We start from the raw sequence: 20,417 nt of genomic DNA on the forward strand, positions 1-20,417 counted from the left end.
GACAACAAAGTATCCTCGAATCAACTGATGACAAAATGGACAGACAGGACATGAAACAAAGGACTACTGATTCTTGCCTAAAGAAGCGTGGTTATGGCTTTATCAAAAGGCATCTTCTGAGGCCAGGACAATATGGCACCATCCCTGACGTGGCCTTCGCAACTCGGAAAAGGTACAGTGCCCTTTTCTTCGAAGGCAGCTGAACAGGCAGTGGGCCGATGGCTTCTGATGTGCTATGGAACAGCAGCTGAAACAGTTATTCTTGAAGAGTAACTAAGCTCACGCCTCTCAATAGTAGACTGGCATTTGATAGAGAGATGTGGAGAAGAACGGGATGCTGAGATGAAGCCATATGTACACAGCCAAGAAGAATGGAGAGCTGAACAAAAAAAAACCATCAACATTTTCCAGAATTTAAAATCCTGAATCATGACATGACATTAGTGGAATTCAGGTGTTTCTGGTGCATGGACTGCTCTCACCCAATGTGAGGTTGAACTGTTGACCTTGTGTACATCCTACTTCACAAATGAGTCTGTCAGATATGCTAAGCCTATATAGGCTGAAGATGATGCCCCAGCATTGCGGAGAAACCTCAGGTGACTGTCCAGGCAGTTGGCTGTATCTGTCAACTCACAAATTTTTTGGAAGTTGCTTGCATGCACTTTCTGTTTTTATTTTTGTTAGCTAATATTATTTCCTTCTTGGGTCTCTGAGGGAGTTGAAGATTAGTTAGTTAGTTGAAGATTAATTAGGATAGAAAGTGAATTAGATACATTTTGGACTTAACAAAATAGGATAATGAGATTATCATCTCTGAATTTGTCAAATACAAATGGACTAGACATTATTTAGACATTTATTATTTGTATATATTGTATATAGTTATTGTACTTTTGTATATAGTTTTTCTTTTGTTAGTTATAACCTTTTTCTTTTTTTTCTTTTTATTAAAATAGAAAAGGGGAAATGTGGTGGTATTTTACTTGTACTGAAATGTGATTTTAATTGTATGTTAATAAATAAAGTTGCCTGGGGGTCAGAGTTATAGAGCCATAGCAAGTGCGTGGCGGTGGTGGTGCACGCCTTTAAGGACCTGGACGGCAGTACATACAGGCAATGACAAGGCAGTCACGTGTTTAGTTTACAACCAATGAGAAGGCAGAACATCTAGAGTATTTAAAGACGTACACACAGGAAGTAGGCCTCTTTTTCGGAGAGCTCTCTTGGCTGAAGCAGGATAGCTGAAGCAGGAAGGGTAAGGCTCTTAGTTCTGACCTCTTGGCTTTCTTCTCTGAATCGGCTCTGTGTTTCTTATTTAATAAGACAGTTGGTTACATCTACACATATACTTTAAGGAAATGCTGACCTTATAATGGAAACCAGGATATGTGCTATGTTGGGGGCGAGGTTTTGCTTTTCTTTCTACAAGAGAAGATATGCTGTGGATACCATCAAAATTGATAAAGGTTTGATTTGAACAAGAGAGACCTCTTAATTAGAAGACGTGATAGTTCTTTAACCAGCATGACCATCCAATTTAAACTAACTTGTATCACTAACAAATGCTTTTCATTTAATCAGGTATAACTTGCCAAAAAAGGAACATCCCCAAAATTAGTCTTGGGGAAAGGTTTTTGTTTTTGTCTTTTAGGAGAATGAAGGTTAAGGAATCTGAAGAACACTGGACAAATAAGACAACTGAAGAAAAGGGACAAATCATCTATCCCAGGAAGCAGAGTGAAATGGCGTATGGGTATATATTATCTAAAAAATTTTATGTCTTCCTAAATGTTTGTTTCTGCTTTTCTCTAAAGATTTAACACTATTGGTCTTCTAATAGTCCCAGTCCAATTAAAATTTAAAGCTGACTTTGGAGTTGGAGAATGGCTCTCTCCTTCTTTAAACTCAAGCATGTTGTTAAAAGGAAAATGCAAACTCCCTGTATCATGCCAGAATAAAAGAGCCATCTTCTGCTATGAGACAGGAGAAAAGCCAAATTAATTAAGGGACTATTCTATTACTAATCTCAACTCTTTGATTCTATTCTGATTCTTTAAACTTTTCTTAAAGTATAAATTTTATATCAAAACTTACAAGATTAATATATATAGATATATAGATATACATTTTAAACTTTGCTAAGATATGAATGGTCATATAGAGTACTGATTAATTCTAAAAAAATGGCTTCAATTAGCTGCATATATATGTCTTTGTGTTTGAGTCTCTTATCAGTTTTCTGCAGGAATTCACGGCCAGGCCTAACATCAACTGATGTCTCCAGGAAGAAGTTGGGGCCCCACAACAACAACAATTCCACGTGGACAATAATAACATCACTAAGCTGACAAACATCACCTACAGATCAGCTTTGAACTACAAGGTGCTCAGAGCAATTTTGAGATGACTAGCTGAGATGATCCAGTCTCAAAGACTACTTGAATAAGGACTTGAGATAAACCCTGAACTTTGGCATTATACACAGAATGGATAATGAAGGATATAGTTACCTTTCCTAGAATTTGACAATTAACCTGAAATTTTTCTTTCAGGATAAAGATAACTTCGCCCATACCCAGCAGGAAGCAATTTTAAGAATACGACGCCCACATTCCCAAAGAGGTGGTGTGGGGTGGGTGGTTTTTTGGTCTTTTTAATGGGTTTTGGGTCTGGGATAATTTTCATTGTTTAGGGGGGTTGGTTACAAGTTGTTGTCAAGGGTTAGAAAAAAGACTAAGCAGATTAGATTTAAGGTTCTTATTTTAAAAAAAAAAGAGAGAGAGAAAGAAAGAAGAAGAAAAAGACAATTACTAGTTTTAAATACTTAACATTGGATTGGATTGTTTTATATTGTATACAAATTATATATATTGAAATTGATATTGTTAGAAAATGCTATATGTATATTTCTAATTGTACTTATATCGTTCATTTAACAATGCAATTTTCTGATCCTTGAATGTTATTATTACCATTAGGATATAAAGAAAGGATAGTTAGTAGTTAGACATTACAATAGAACTTGTAGTCATATTAGATATGTTTTAAAAATTGAGCAGATATATTTTAGATAGGTCATCTTCAAACCCTTCAGAGATCTACAGAATATGGCATTTAAAATGTTTTAATAACTTAGAAAATTTTTCTTTTTTGTTATGACTATGAGACATGTCGGCTCCTGGCAGTACCAATCTACTTCAGAGAAAATATGGGCATTGAAGAAACTGCGTATGGAGTTAGCTTTCATTGTGGCAAAAGTTAGCCACTGGACAACAAAGTATCCTCGAATCAACTGATGACAAAATGGACAGACAGGACATGAAACAAAGGACTACTGATTCTTGCCTAAAGAAGCGTGGTTATGGCTTTATCAAAAGGCATCTTCTGAGGCCAGGACAATATGGCACCATCCCTGACGTGGCCTTCGCAACTCGGAAAAGGTACAGTGCCCTTTTCTTCGAAGGCAGCTGAACAGGCAGTGGGCCGATGGCTTCTGATGTGCTATGGAACAGCAGCTGAAACAGTTATTCTTGAAGAGTAACTAAGCTCACGCCTCTCAATAGTAGACTGGCATTTGATAGAGAGATGTGGAGAAGAACGGGATGCTGAGATGAAGCCATATGTACACAGCCAAGAAGAATGGAGAGCTGAACAAAAAAAAACCATCAACATTTTCCAGAATTTAAAATCCTGAATCATGACATGACATTAGTGGAATTCAGGTGTTTCTGGTGCATGGACTGCTCTCACCCAATGTGAGGTTGAACTGTTGACCTTGTGTACATCCTACTTCACAAATGAGTCTGTCAGATATGCTAAGCCTATATAGGCTGAAGATGATGCCCCAGCATTGCGGAGAAACCTCAGGTGACTGTCCAGGCAGTTGGCTGTATCTGTCAACTCACAAATTTTTTGGAAGTTGCTTGCATGCACTTTCTGTTTTTATTTTTGTTAGCTAATATTATTTCCTTCTTGGGTCTCTGAGGGAGTTGAAGATTAGTTAGTTAGTTGAAGATTAATTAGGATAGAAAGTGAATTAGATACATTTTGGACTTAACAAAATAGGATAATGAGATTATCATCTCTGAATTTGTCAAATACAAATGGACTAGACATTATTTAGACATTTATTATTTGTATATATTGTATATAGTTATTGTACTTTTGTATATAGTTTTTCTTTTGTTAGTTATAACCTTTTTCTTTTTTTTCTTTTTATTAAAATAGAAAAGGGGAAATGTGGTGGTATTTTACTTGTACTGAAATGTGATTTTAATTGTATGTTAATAAATAAAGTTGCCTGGGGGTCAGAGTTATAGAGCCATAGCAAGTGCGTGGCGGTGGTGGTGCACGCCTTTAAGGACCTGGACGGCAGTACATACAGGCAATGACAAGGCAGTCACGTGTTTAGTTTACAACCAATGAGAAGGCAGAACATCTAGAGTATTTAAAGACGTACACACAGGAAGTAGGCCTCTTTTTCGGAGAGCTCTCTTGGCTGAAGCAGGATAGCTGAAGCAGGAAGGGTAAGGCTCTTAGTTCTGACCTCTTGGCTTTCTTCTCTGAATCGGCTCTGTGTTTCTTATTTAATAAGACAGTTGGTTACATCTACACATATACTTTAAGGAAATGCTGACCTTATAATGGAAACCAGGATATGTGCTATGTTGGGGGCGAGGTTTTGCTTTTCTTTCTACAAGAGAAGATATGCTGTGGATACCATCAAAATTGATAAAGGTTTGATTTGAACAAGAGAGACCTCTTAATTAGAAGACGTGATAGTTCTTTAACCAGCATGACCATCCAATTTAAACTAACTTGTATCACTAACAAATGCTTTTCATTTAATCAGGTATAACTTGCCAAAAAAGGAACATCCCCAAAATTAGTCTTGGGGAAAGGTTTTTGTTTTTGTCTTTTAGGAGAATGAAGGTTAAGGAATCTGAAGAACACTGGACAAATAAGACAACTGAAGAAAAGGGACAAATCATCTATCCCAGGAAGCAGAGTGAAATGGCGTATGGGTATATATTATCTAAAAAATTTTATGTCTTCCTAAATGTTTGTTTCTGCTTTTCTCTAAAGATTTAACACTATTGGTCTTCTAATAGTCCCAGTCCAATTAAAATTTAAAGCTGACTTTGGAGTTGGAGAATGGCTCTCTCCTTCTTTAAACTCAAGCATGTTGTTAAAAGGAAAATGCAAACTCCCTGTATCATGCCAGAATAAAAGAGCCATCTTCTGCTATGAGACAGGAGAAAAGCCAAATTAATTAAGGGACTATTCTATTACTAATCTCAACTCTTTGATTCTATTCTGATTCTTTAAACTTTTCTTAAAGTATAAATTTTATATCAAAACTTACAAGATTAATATATATAGATATATAGATATATAGATATACATTTTAAACTTTGCTAAGATATGAATGGTCATATAGAGTACTGATTAATTCTAAAAAAATGGCTTCAATTAGCTGCATATATATGTCTTTGTGTTTGAGTCTCTTATCAGTTTTCTGCAGGAATTCACGGCCAGGCCTAACATCAACTGATGTCTCCAGGAAGAAGTTGGGGCCCCACAACAACAACAATTCCACGTGGACAATAATAACATCACTAAGCTGACAAACATCACCTACAGATCAGCTTTGAACTACAAGGTGCTCAGAGCAATTTTGAGATGACTAGCTGAGATGATCCAGTCTCAAAGACTACTTGAATAAGGACTTGAGATAAACCCTGAACTTTGGCATTATACACAGAATGGATAATGAAGGATATAGTTACCTTTCCTAGAATTTGACAATTAACCTGAAATTTTTCTTTCAGGATAAAGATAACTTCGCCCATACCCAGCAGGAAGCAATTTTAAGAATACGACGCCCACATTCCCAAAGAGGTGGTGTGGGGTGGGTGGTTTTTTGGTCTTTTTAATGGGTTTTGGGTCTGGGATAATTTTCATTGTTTAGGGGGGTTGGTTACAAGTTGTTGTCAAGGGTTAGAAAAAAGACTAAGCAGATTAGATTTAAGGTTCTTATTTTAAAAAAAAAAGAGAGAGAGAAAGAAAGAAGAAGAAAAAGACAATTACTAGTTTTAAATACTTAACATTGGATTGGATTGTTTTATATTGTATACAAATTATATATATTGAAATTGATATTGTTAGAAAATGCTATATGTATATTTCTAATTGTACTTATATCGTTCATTTAACAATGCAATTTTCTGATCCTTGAATGTTATTATTACCATTAGGATATAAAGAAAGGATAGTTAGTAGTTAGACATTACAATAGAACTTGTAGTCATATTAGATATGTTTTAAAAATTGAGCAGATATATTTTAGATAGGTCATCTTCAAACCCTTCAGAGATCTACAGAATATGGCATTTAAAATGTTTTAATAACTTAGAAAATTTTTCTTTTTTGTTATGACTATGAGACATGTCGGCTCCTGGCAGTACCAATCTACTTCAGAGAAAATATGGGCATTGAAGAAACTGCGTATGGAGTTAGCTTTCATTGTGGCAAAAGTTAGCCACTGGACAACAAAGTATCCTCGAATCAACTGATGACAAAATGGACAGACAGGACATGAAACAAAGGACTACTGATTCTTGCCTAAAGAAGCGTGGTTATGGCTTTATCAAAAGGCATCTTCTGAGGCCAGGACAATATGGCACCATCCCTGACGTGGCCTTCGCAACTCGGAAAAGGTACAGTGCCCTTTTCTTCGAAGGCAGCTGAACAGGCAGTGGGCCGATGGCTTCTGATGTGCTATGGAACAGCAGCTGAAACAGTTATTCTTGAAGAGTAACTAAGCTCACGCCTCTCAATAGTAGACTGGCATTTGATAGAGAGATGTGGAGAAGAACGGGATGCTGAGATGAAGCCATATGTACACAGCCAAGAAGAATGGAGAGCTGAACAAAAAAAAACCATCAACATTTTCCAGAATTTAAAATCCTGAATCATGACATGACATTAGTGGAATTCAGGTGTTTCTGGTGCATGGACTGCTCTCACCCAATGTGAGGTTGAACTGTTGACCTTGTGTACATCCTACTTCACAAATGAGTCTGTCAGATATGCTAAGCCTATATAGGCTGAAGATGATGCCCCAGCATTGCGGAGAAACCTCAGGTGACTGTCCAGGCAGTTGGCTGTATCTGTCAACTCACAAATTTTTTGGAAGTTGCTTGCATGCACTTTCTGTTTTTATTTTTGTTAGCTAATATTATTTCCTTCTTGGGTCTCTGAGGGAGTTGAAGATTAGTTAGTTAGTTGAAGATTAATTAGGATAGAAAGTGAATTAGATACATTTTGGACTTAACAAAATAGGATAATGAGATTATCATCTCTGAATTTGTCAAATACAAATGGACTAGACATTATTTAGACATTTATTATTTGTATATATTGTATATAGTTATTGTACTTTTGTATATAGTTTTTCTTTTGTTAGTTATAACCTTTTTCTTTTTTTTCTTTTTATTAAAATAGAAAAGGGGAAATGTGGTGGTATTTTACTTGTACTGAAATGTGATTTTAATTGTATGTTAATAAATAAAGTTGCCTGGGGGTCAGAGTTATAGAGCCATAGCAAGTGCGTGGCGGTGGTGGTGCACGCCTTTAAGGACCTGGACGGCAGTACATACAGGCAATGACAAGGCAGTCACGTGTTTAGTTTACAACCAATGAGAAGGCAGAACATCTAGAGTATTTAAAGACGTACACACAGGAAGTAGGCCTCTTTTTCGGAGAGCTCTCTTGGCTGAAGCAGGATAGCTGAAGCAGGAAGGGTAAGGCTCTTAGTTCTGACCTCTTGGCTTTCTTCTCTGAATCGGCTCTGTGTTTCTTATTTAATAAGACAGTTGGTTACATCTACACATATACTTTAAGGAAATGCTGACCTTATAATGGAAACCAGGATATGTGCTATGTTGGGGGCGAGGTTTTGCTTTTCTTTCTACAAGAGAAGATATGCTGTGGATACCATCAAAATTGATAAAGGTTTGATTTGAACAAGAGAGACCTCTTAATTAGAAGACGTGATAGTTCTTTAACCAGCATGACCATCCAATTTAAACTAACTTGTATCACTAACAAATGCTTTTCATTTAATCAGGTATAACTTGCCAAAAAGGAACCTCCCCAAAGTAAGGCTTGGGGAAAGGTTTTTGTTTTTGTCTTTCAGGAGAATGAAGGCTAAGAAATCTGAAGAACACTGGACAAATGAGACATCTGTAGAAAAAGGACAAATCATCTAGAAAAAAAATGTTCCAAGAAAAAGAGTAAATTGGTATATCACCTATAAAATTTCATAAGTCTTCCTAAATGTTTGTTTCTACTCTTCTCTACAGACACTTAATACAAATGGTCTTTTTTTAGTCTCAGTTCAATTTAAAATTAAAGCTGGCTTTGGAGTTGGAGAATGGCTCTCTCCTTTAAACCCAAGCATGTTGTTAAAAGGAAAATGTAAACTCCCTGTATCATGCCAGAAGAAAGAGCCATCTTCTCATATGGGACAGAAGAAAATGAAAAATCAAGGGACTATTCTATTGCTATTCATCTCAATTCTTTGATTCTATCTTGATTCTTTAAACTTCTTAAGGTATGGATTTTATATCAAAATTTATAAGATTAATATATATTTTAAACTTTCATTATGATATTAATGGCTATATAGAGTACTAAATAATTCTAGAATAAAAGGCTTCAATTAACTCCCTATACATATTTTTGTGTTCATGTTTCTATCAGTTTTCTGCAGGGAATCACAACCAGGCCTAACAAAAATTTTAAGTCTCCAGAAAGATGATAGGGCCCCACAACAACAATTCTACATGGACAATAGTAATACCACTAAGCTTAGAAACATCACCTGCAAATCAGCTTTGGACTACAAACTGCTCAGAATAATTTTGAGATGGCTAGCTGAGATGTCCTGTCCTGCGGCCAGGACAATATGGCACCATCACTGAAGTATCCTTTGCAATCTGAAAAAGGCACAGTGCCCCTTTCTTTGAAGGCAGCTGAACAGGCAGTGGACTGATGGCTTCTGGTGTCCAGTGGAACAGTAGCTGAAACAGTTATTCTTGAAAGAATAACTAGGCTAACAGAGTCTAATATCTCACTGTTAGACTGGCATTTAATAAAAGAGATGAAGCCACCCACAAGCCAAAAAGAATGGTCAGTAGAATTCCAAAAACATCAGCAAGTTCCAGAATTTAATATTCTTGAGTGTCTCTAATCAGAGTGGGCACACTGACATTTTTACATACTCTCCATTGATACATTTAAGAGCTATACTCAAATTAAACATCTGTGGTTTGTGATTTACTCTGCCTACTGGAAGAAGGGAAATTGAGATATATGGTATTATATTATTAAGTAAATTAAATATTTCATTTTGTTTTTGTGAACAGTAAAGGCTTAGGCATAAAAATTAGAATGATAAATATAAGGAAGTGATTTTCACCAGTAGCAAACTATTATAAGCATTGGTAGTATATAAAAAAGGTATGAGACAGAATGAATAACAAAACACATTAATAAAAATCTTCTGGAATTAATAGAACCAGAGATTGAAGAAATAACATGGCTTGTAGATGCCTTAGAATTTTACATAAGAGAGAAATGTTGTCATGGACATTTTCTAGGGTAATCTTGGTTGGCAAAATATTGTGTCAAAGTAATGATTCCTTATAAATTACCACTGTGCAAAATATACTAGGCAATATAACCTAATAGTCAAGCATTAGAATTTTGTTGTAGTCATTAAAACTTTAATTGTTTGTATAGGTTAAGAAATATGTTCTCCTTTTTGTAAATGTTGGGAGCATCATGTAACTGTGCTTACTAAACTTCACAAGTTAAACTTTGATTCTTTTGCTCAGTCCATAGGCAATTAATAACTTTTATGAAACACACATCTTCTATTGTCTGAATGTTCCAAATTCTTGTGTCATCAATAGCAAACTGGACCCCTTTTCTAGTAGCTTCTTGTATAGGAGAATAAAATTGATAGTTTCTACTGTTGTGGTAGTTTGAATGTATTTGGCCCCCATAATCTCATAGGGAATGACACTATTGGGAGGTGTGGCTTTGTTGGAGTGGGTATGACCTTGTTAAAGAAAGTGTGTCATGGTGAGGATAGGCTTTGAGGTTTCTTATGCTCAGGATACTCCCCAGTGAGTCAGTTGACTTCCTGTTGCCTGCAAAATGTAGCATTCTCACCTTTAGCACCACCTCTGCCTGCACATTGCTATGTTCCATGATAGACTGAACCTCTGAATTGCAAGTAAGCTATCACAATGAATGTTTCTGTTATAAGAATTAGAGTGGTTATGGTATCTCTTCACAGCAATAGTAACTCTAAGACAACCATTAAGGTTGAAAAGAATCTCCCTTAAAAGTCTTCTGTCTCGTTATATAATACTACCTCACACTTTAATAGACATTATGGAGCTTAAGCTTAATATATTTATTTAATTAATTTTAATTTTTGTCCACCACTCCTTTCTCAATCCAGTTGTAGCCTATTTTCTTTCCATGCCATAACATACAATTTTTAGGATGAATGCCACCTAATACTTCCTAATACTAAATGCAATGGAAAAACCGGCAGCTCTCATTTCACTTTGGCCTCTTTGAAATTTGATACTCTGAGACATTGTTAAACTCTCCCAGATTTATCCATATAAAGATCCACAATCAGTGCTCCAGTAACCAACTGAAAACGCACTCCATCTTCTTTGCTGTCCTTTCATGGTCAATGGTTCTTACAAAACTCACCCTGAGATCCTGTGCAAATGTTATGTACCTTGTCCCAGATATCACCATAATATCTCAGCTGAAACTCATAGTCTACATCTGTCTTTCTGTTTCAGGGTTATCCTTCTGCCTACATGTCATCTTAACTTAACCAACATGAGTTTTGAACTTGGTGTCATTATCACTGTTCTATTGTTGTGAAGAAGAGACATTATGACCAAGGTCACTTATAAGAGGAAACACTTAAGTGAGGGCTTGCTTATCATTTTAGAGGGTTAGTCCATGATCATCATGGTGGGGAGCATGGTAGCAGGCAGGATTGTCACTGGAAAAGTAGCTGAGGTCTTACATCAAACCTATAAGCAGAAGACAGAAAGCAAGGCTGGGCCTGCTGCAGGCATTTGAAAACTCAAAGCCCACCCACAGTGAAACACCTCGTATAAAAAAGCCACACCTCCTAATCCTTCCTAAATAGTTCCACTGTCTGCAAACTAAACATTGAAATATATGAGCCTATAGCAGCAATTGCCATTCACACCACCATACTTGGTAAGATTGTTAGTTACTTTATATGTGTTTCTGTGACAACATATCTGTCAAAAGTAACTCATCAAAGATAGCATTTATTTTAATTCACAGTAGGAAGGTAGAGATCATTCTGTGAGGAAATTATGGAGGCAGGTGCTTGAAACAGTAGGTCATATTGTATCTACAGTTAGGATTTACAAAGCAATCAGTGTTATCCTTCCTTAAAATTTCCTCTGACTAAGAAATTAATTAATTACATTTAAATTCTTCACTGAAGTTCTCAGGGCACGGATACAATGAAGTCAGTTCCTTGCCAGACTGTTACATGAATGGCCCCGAACTTGGTCCTAATAGAGCCCTTGTTCCCACTTTGAAATTTAAGGAGGCAGCTTTCTACTGTTTATTTTCCCTTAGTAGTCAGATTTTTCAATTTCCCACCAGAGTAAGCCATTAAGGTCTGCTTAAAGCAATCTAAAGCATTTCTAGCCAAAAATTTCAAACTCTTCCACCATAGGCCAACTTGGGAATCAATATTACTAAGAGACCTCTCCTGCACCTCCATCCATTTTCCATCAAATAATGGTGACATTTAGACCTCAGTCCACCCTTGAGTAGAAATACATTTAGACCAAGATTACATTTAGTTTTTTTATTTTAAAGATACAGAAGGTAGAATAAATCATTTCTATTAAATAAATATCAATATCCCATTTGACAACTCCTTAAAAGTTTTGTAAGGAATTATATGAAAATCCCCCAAATGACAACAGAACTAAGGAAAATGTCAGTCACACCAACAAGGACACATTTAGTCTTTGAATTAGGTTAAGCACCCTATACATTAGCTCTTTCAATGGCTACTAATGGAATTTGTTAATGTTTAGTATAATTAAATATATATTCATAGCTCTGTGTGACATAAAACAACCATGGTCATGTAGATATTCATGAATCTTATAATATTAAACAGAATTATATGTAGAATTAATTACAATGCTCCAGAAAAATACAAAATAAAGATCGATATTAATGGCGTTAGTGTGACAAAGCAGACATTCAGAAGTTGAATCAGATAGGGTAAAGCTCATGAAACTAGAATCCATCATTCTTCAGGTGATGGATAACACTGCTAATCAATTAAGTAACTTGACAAAAGTAATGGGAATAAGGAACTAGATTACAAATAGACAAAAAAAGAGAAATTCACTTATGTTTTTGAAAGACAGAAAAAGTTATTTTAATCCCTTTGAAACTGGAATTTTCTTAACAAAATAAAACAAACACTAAAAAAGAAAAGATGATCTATGACTGCTTTTTCTGTTAAAATTTGACATTTAACTTTCCCATGTGTTTATAAGCATGCCATTTAGACAGATTGTAATAACTCATAGAGAAGAATACCAGTTGACTAACTTGTGCCTTATAATGTAAATATAGCTTAGATTCATGAGAAAAACAGAATTTTTAAAATCTCTTAAAACTAGAAAAAGCACCTACTGTGAAGTTTTGCCTAAAATAGCTTCTGAGTTTTACATAATCTCAGGCAACAGAAACAAATACTAGTTATCAGAGAAGCTACTCAATATAACAGTCCTACAGAGGAAGAGTGTACTGAGATAATGAACCACTTTAAAGGTTTTTACAAAAAAACATCTGTTGTATTTTGTCCACTGGAGTTTGTAGCTCTTCACTACATCTAGAGAAGATCATTGATTTCAATATACTGTTGCATTGTTAATGGGCTCTTTGAAACCTGCAGTTCTGGATGAGGTAGCTATGACATCTACTGGTGTAGTAACATTGGCATGGACCACAAAGGACAAGAATGAGAGATGGCTTAGAATTCCTCTAGCAATCCATTGACTTTACCACATTTAGTATCTAAGTCTCCCTGAATTTACTTCTCAGCTCAGATATTCCAAGACCTACAATTTTGGATTATAGTTTAATTAGTAGTTTAAGGCAGTTGTTGACAGAAGAAAACTAAGATATAAGGTTAGCATATATAAGATTAAATAGAGCTATGTTTGCATGAAACTAATACTTCCTAACTTTTCTTTTCATGAAATTTCTTTCCATATAGATTGTACAGTTACAAACTAGTGAACAAACACGGTTAGAAGTGAAAACTAAACCCTCAAGGTGATATCATTAATCATTGTGGTATGTATCTCATGGACAAATATTCAAATACGTTAAAAATCAATTTGAGGAAAATTAGTAATTATTTAAGAAAAAGTAATTTTTTTCCTTCTAAATCTTTATTACTAATTGTTTTTAGGTGCACTAAACATTGAAACTTCAATTTCTCAGTAAAACCATAGTAAATATGTTATGTATAAAGGAATGCAAATATTTTAATAATTTGAACAATAATACATGCTCAAATATTGTTTGAAGAAGTTATATGTCCTTTTTAAATATGTGTTTATGATTTTCCTCTTTATAATCTTCATTTAAAATATTTTAATTCATTCTTTGAAAATTTTGTACATTTATACACTGTATTTTGATCATATGCATCATCCCTCCAGTGTCCCCTAGTGTCCTTTACCTTACCTTCCTTGAAACTTAATGGCTTGTTTTTGTTTTACTGTTATTAATAACCCCTGAGTTCAATTAACTGGTGAAAGTGTGAAGTACAAGAAACTGTGGATGGTTATAATGCTCAGGGAGGAGTGGGTGGTAAGAGCTGAAGAGACATAGTTTGGAGAAGAGGACTGTGAAATGCTGCCTTCAAGACACAATGTTCCTGTTACACTTCAATAGAGTTTTCATTTCTGATCAACATCGAACAACCCAATACCTATTTTCAATTATGGACACAAAAGTTAGTACAGTAAGTGAAAAATATTTTCTTCAATTTTTATACTTATTTTCAGATCTAACTTTAAGACACAATTTTACATATTGTATAATAACTTAAGGATGTCAGAATATCTATGAGTAGAATATAATTCAGAACTATTTTTGAACAATAATATAATTTTTTTACTTATGATACATATTTTGAAACATGCATATTATTTTGTGTTTTTCCTTAATTTTTTTCTTTGGTGTTTTGATAGTAGTATTTTTTAAGTTTATATTTCTTGTTTTTACAAAGTGGATGTGTTAGTCAACAATTACTTAGGTTTTCTGTTGTTTAGGAATATTTAGGTACCCAGTACCAGGCATGTATCCAGCAAGTGGAACTTACCTTCCACCTCTGGGGAATAACCAATGACAAGAGCAATAAACTATATGTTTGAGGAATCTCTTTTTTCTTATTTTTATTTATTTATTTATTTATTTATTTGTTTGTTTGTTTGGTTATTTCTATTATCAGCTTGATACAATATAAATTCTTATCCTAATAGTGAAATGTTTCACTAAAGCTTGCCCAGTAATTGAGTAAAACCAAAAACTATTATAAGCCACAGTCATCCTAGGGTCCCCCTGCTATCTAGCCTCTCTGGTTCTGTAGGTTGCAGTCTGATTGTTCTTTGTTTTATATCTAGTATCCACTTATGAGTGAGTACATACCATGTTTGTCTTGGATAGCATTGACCAACAATTAAAAAGAGGGCTTCTAATGTACAGCATTGGGGATTTTGTTAAGTAGTCCTTGGTTCTTGCAAGAGCATTGTCAGCTCAAATAATAGGAAAGTTATGGTCTTTGGAGGAGAATAGAAAACTACCAGTTTACTAAAATAACATAATCACTAACAACAACCAATAAATATTTGTCTATATATCCACAGATAAGTGGTCTTCCTCTCTTCTCAAGGTACTTAGTTTCTTGCCTTTTCTTGCTTATTTTTATACTTTTTAACCCCACTCAAGTCCTAATAGGTGCACTCTGGCCAATCTTCACCTACACTTAACATGATTTACCTCATTTCCTATTTCCCTTAACAAATATGAACACTTGGACAACTTTGAACATTATAGAAATAAGGAAATACTCCTCCTACTGCTGCCCAGGACACATAGCTGCAGCCATTCCATAAACTCATTAGTTCAGGCTCAAAATTCATTAAGTAGCAATTGTATTAATTTATGGAACAGGAGATAGCCTCTTTTAAATTTCTGTTCTTTTTTTGTTTTGGACACATCAATGACTGACTGCTTGTCAAGATGATGAATAATTTTTTGTTTTAAAAACAAAACAAAATACCAATACTTAACATTTTATATTTTGCATATTGAAAACATATATTTTTGAAAATTGGTCATATTGTGTTTATTATCTCATATACATATATTTTTAAAGTTAAAAATTCCTTAATTTTTTATTCCTGGTACCACTACCACAATTTACAGGGCAATATACCTGATGTAATGAAAAGAAAAAAAAAGACAAAGCTACAACAGATAAAAGACCTCAGGGATGTACATCTAATTGACACTACATTGCATGAATCAATAGCTGCATTTTTGCAAACTGTGGCTATGACAGTCCTGAACAAGAAGAGTTTCCTGTTTAAGCTGCAGTAACTCTTCTGACTATGGATCATTGCTCCTTCTGTGGCAGATTTTTACAGTTCCTCTAATGTGTTTAGGACAACTGTCTCAAGGTAACCTGCAGCTTTCCTGACAACGCCTCGCTCTCTCTCCTGCTAGGAACTGTAGCCCTTTCCTGCTTTTTTTTTTTTTTAAAAAAAAAAACCTTATGCTACCATATCCACCACTTCCACCATCAGATCCATAGCCACCACCATGGGGACTGCCTGAGCTTCTTCCACCAAAACTTCCCCCTTTCATGGGCCCATAATTTGATTGCTGTTATCCACTATAATTTCCAAAGTCATAGTTCCCACCACCAAGATAGTTACCTCCACAAAAATTTCCTCCTTCATTGTAACCATCATATCCTCCTCCACCACCACCATATCCACCACCTTGGTTTCCATATCCTGGTCCACCACCACCATAGCCTCCTCTACTACTGTAACCAGGACCACCACCATAGTTGCCACCATCACCTCCAAATCCATTATATCCACCATCACCACCTCCATAACTTCCTCTGCTGCCACCACCTCCACCACCATAGCCTCCTCTTCCACCAAAGTTTCCACCACGACCAAAATTACCTCCACCACCTCCAAAGTCTCCTCCACGACCCATAAAGTTGCCAGATCCACCTCCACAACCTCTTTGTGATCCAGCAGACTGTATCTCTTGTTTAGAAAGGGCCTTTTTCACTTCACAGTTATGCCCGTTAATAGTGTGGTATTTCTGAACAACAATTTTATCAACTGTGTCATGATCATCAAAAGTTACAAAAGCAAATCTGCTGTGGGATGTTCTGTATGTCAAATGTGTTGCTCTGATTGGTTAGTAAATAAATCACTGATTGGCCATTGGCTAGGCAGGAAGTATAGGCGGGACAAGGAAAAGAATTCTGGGAAGTGGAAGGCTGAGAGAGAGACATTGCCAGCCGCCATCAGGACAAGGAAGATGTAAGGTACCAGTAAGCCATGAGCCATGTGGCAAAGTAAAGATTAATAGAAATGGGCTAAATATAAGAGTAAGAGCTAGACAGTGACAGGCCTGAGCTAATGGCCAAGCAGTTTAAATAATGTAAGAGTTCGTATGTTTATTTTATAAATGGGCTCTGGGACTGGCGGGACTTGATGGCGGGAGCTGGAGAGAAATTCTACTGCTACAAATGGCGCCCAACGTGGGGCAAGAGTTTCCACCTAAAAACTTAGAAAAAAGATTCTAAAACGGACCTAAAACAGCTTCCTAATTGTCTCTCTCAAATAAGCGGCAGCTGCCGGTTTGAGCTACTGGCGGGTTCCTAACGTGCGCTCTCGACCTGCAGTATTATGGGAATGAGGCCTCTGCAAGTAGCACATTAAACTGTATGATGAATTTAGCCTTTGCTAATACAAAACAAAAAAAGAGGTTTCTGGGCTACACGCTACTTTGGTAAAAATGTAGACCCACTATTTCTGAGAGTTATGGCTCCCAGAGCTGGCGGAAAGCGGACCGCCGCCATGTTGGGAAGCTGAAATGGGCGGAGCCAGCAGCCACTGCGCTGTTTCAGGCTTAGAAGGCTGCAGTTTAAAAGAAATAGGCTCAAGCTAATATAAAAAAATAAGCCACGTAAAGATGACTACCACACAGAGAATCTGGATTATGTTCTCTTTGATATTCGTAACTACAGAAAAACATTTGATTGTAAAAGCTGTTGAGTTATGCCAAAATGTATATTTTAAAGGTACCTTGACTTCAAAATTTGGATATAAGGATATGTTGCTTTGAAAAAGAGTCTCTGCTCTTATTTCCACAGAAAGCCAGAGACTATGGATTTGTTCCAGATTAAGATACATCAGGTTTGACCAGCCAAGACCCCCTGAAAGGTCTCCAATGACACCATGGCCCAGATGATTCAACATCCAGAATGGTTTCAAGTCAACTGGCTCAGACGATACAGCCTCACGGACTACTCCATGATCCTAAAATTTTCTTTCTGTCTCCAGAAGATACAGCGCCCCCCTCCAGCAGGAAGTATTAAGAGAAGCTACGCCCAAATTCCCAAATATACCAAGCTGGCTTTAGAGATGGAATTGGCTCACTCCCCCTCTAAACCCAGACATATTGCTCAAAAAAAAAATGGTTAAGAGATTCTTATGTCCCAAATCAAAAGAGCCCTCTGGTGTGGGACAGAAAAAAAACAATATTTTTATTTAAATCAGGTTGATTATAAATACAATCTCTTTCTAAAACAAAAAGGGGGATAGTTTAGATATGATAGGATGAAAGGGTAGATTAATGAACCTACTTTTAAAGAATAACAACTTGTTTAAAATGTTTTACATTGCTATAGATTTTAGTTTATTGATACAAATTTAAACTTAATTTTGTTATACTATATATATATTTCTATTCTTGTTTGAGGTATTATGTTTATGTAACTCATTTAAAATTGTAATGGATAATTAAAAAATAGATTAATAGTTCGTCATCTATGATAATATTTGTAGCCATGTTAGTTAAGTCTTCTAGGTATACATAGATATATTTCAGATAGATAGGTAGTCTTCAAACACTTCAAAGACCTACAGAATATGGCATTTAAAATGTTTTAAAAGTTTAGACTTTTTGGACAGTGAGACATGTCTGCTCCTGACAGCACCGATTTACTTCAGAGAGGAGGATGGGCATCGAAGACACTCCATACGGAGTTTATCTTCACCTTGACAAAAATAGCCATTTGGGCAAGAAACTGTTCTTGCCTGGACTGCCTGATCAACTGGACATGCAGGACCCATACAAAGGTGACCACTAAACTTTGCTTGACAAAATGGTCCTTCAGGTTCCTGCTTTGCAGAGAAAACTGCCAGACATTCTACAGGACACAGAGAAAAGTGAATAAGAGACTCTAGGCCTGTGGGCTGAAGACAGATGCCCCAACCTTACAAGAGAACTTTGAATGACTGTCCAGGCTGCCAGCTGTCTCTGTCTACCCTACAAGACTCCTAAGAGTTGCTTATATCCTTCTCCATTTCTCAGGTAGTAATATATCCTTCTGAGGTCTTTGATGTGGTTAAAGACTAGATACTTACAATTTTCCTTAGTTATAATAAAAGATAAGTTAGATATAAAACCTTAAACTTACAAATATAAGATAGATAGGATCTCTTCTTTAATATTGTAACTGTAATTCTTGCTTGATAATTGTTTTGTTATATATAATTTTACTATGTTAAAGTTAAAACCTTCCTTTTTAAGAAAAGAAAAGGGGAAGTGCTGTGGGATGTTCTGTATGTCAAATGTGTTGCTCTGATTGGTTAGTAAATAAATCACTGATTGGCCATTGGCTAGGCAGGAAGTATAGGCAGGACAAGGAAAAGAATTCTGGGAAGTGGAAGGCTGAGAGAGAGACATTGCCAGCCGCCATCAGGACAAGGAAGATGTAAGGTACCAGTAAGCCATGAGCCATGTGGCAAAGTAAAGATTAATAGAAATGGGCTAAATATAAGAGTAAGAGCTAGACAGTGACAGGCCTGAGCTAATGGCCAAGCAGTTTAAATAATGTAAGAGTTCGTATGTTTATTTTATAAATGGGCTCTGGGACTGGCGGGACTTGATGGCGGGAGCTGGAGAGAAATTCTACTGCTACACAAATCCTCTCTTTTTTCCACTCTGCCTGTCTTCCATAACTTCTATGGTTTCGATTTTGCCATACTTTTCAAAGCAGTCTCTCAGATTATATTCTTCTGTGTCTTCTTTAATACCACCAACAAAAATTTTCTTGACAGTTAAATGGGCACCAGGCTTTACAGAATCCTCTCTAGAAACAGCTCTCTTTGGTTCCACCACACGCTCATCAACCTTGTGTGGCCGAGCACATATTGCAGCATCCACCTCTTCAACACAAGAGTAGGTCACAAAACCAAAGCCCCTGGAATGTTTTGTTTGGGGATCTCTCATTACCACACAGTCTATAAGTGTGCCCCATTTCTCAAAATGTTCTCTTAAGCTATCATCTATGGTTTCAAAGCTCAGACCACCAATAAACAGCTTCCTCAACTGTTCTGGTTCCTTTGGATCATGGCCCTCCATTTTGAGACGGGACTCGCCTCTTCCAACTCGAGTTCAATATCTACTATCTCATATTATATTTAAGTTATATTTGAACTGAAAGTGAAATGCAGAAGTATGTGAAAAGGAACTCTCTTCTGTTAAATTTTTTTAAAGAAACATTCCTCACTTAAAAATAATGGAAAGTGATTTTTTTTTTTTACTCTTTTTCTTCCTTGTGTTTTTGTCCTATTCAGTTTGGTTTTGTTTTAGCTCACTTTTTTTTTTTTATTATTCTTAGGATGTTTATTTCTTTTCTTTTTTTTTTGAGAAAGTAGTAAAGATTTTTATTGTCAATACAAGATAACACAAATAAATTAATTTTTACAACAATCTTAGACTCCAGAGCTTCTCTGTGAGAAGGTTAGCTCATTATGTAAAAAGACTAATATCTAAAATGATCTGGCAAGTGAATGTGACAGTGTGCAAGACCAACATACCTGTGAACAATGAGAAGAAAGCAAAGGGCATTTTCTTTTTTCCTTTCCTCAGTAAGATGTGTTACTGAACATATGAGGGAGGCTTGGTGG

The 20,417-nt window shown here is 35.9% G+C and overlaps 1 protein-coding gene across 1 annotated transcript; it reads right to left on the reverse strand.

Moving 5' to 3' along the window:
• Nucleotides 1–15,609: 15,609 nt before the first annotated feature.
• On the reverse strand, nt 15,610–19,869 carry LOC131914599 (heterogeneous nuclear ribonucleoprotein A3-like). Its single transcript, XM_059267213.1, is given in 3 exon segments — nt 15,610–15,625; nt 15,962–16,588; nt 19,427–19,869. Coding segments are annotated over 3 exon segments (1,086 nt in total).
• Nucleotides 19,870–20,417: the final 548 nt, after the last annotated feature.

This window comes from Peromyscus eremicus, chromosome 7, assembly GCF_949786415.1.
Source record: "Peromyscus eremicus chromosome 7, PerEre_H2_v1, whole genome shotgun sequence".
Taxonomy (NCBI): domain Eukaryota; kingdom Metazoa; phylum Chordata; class Mammalia; order Rodentia; family Cricetidae; genus Peromyscus; species Peromyscus eremicus.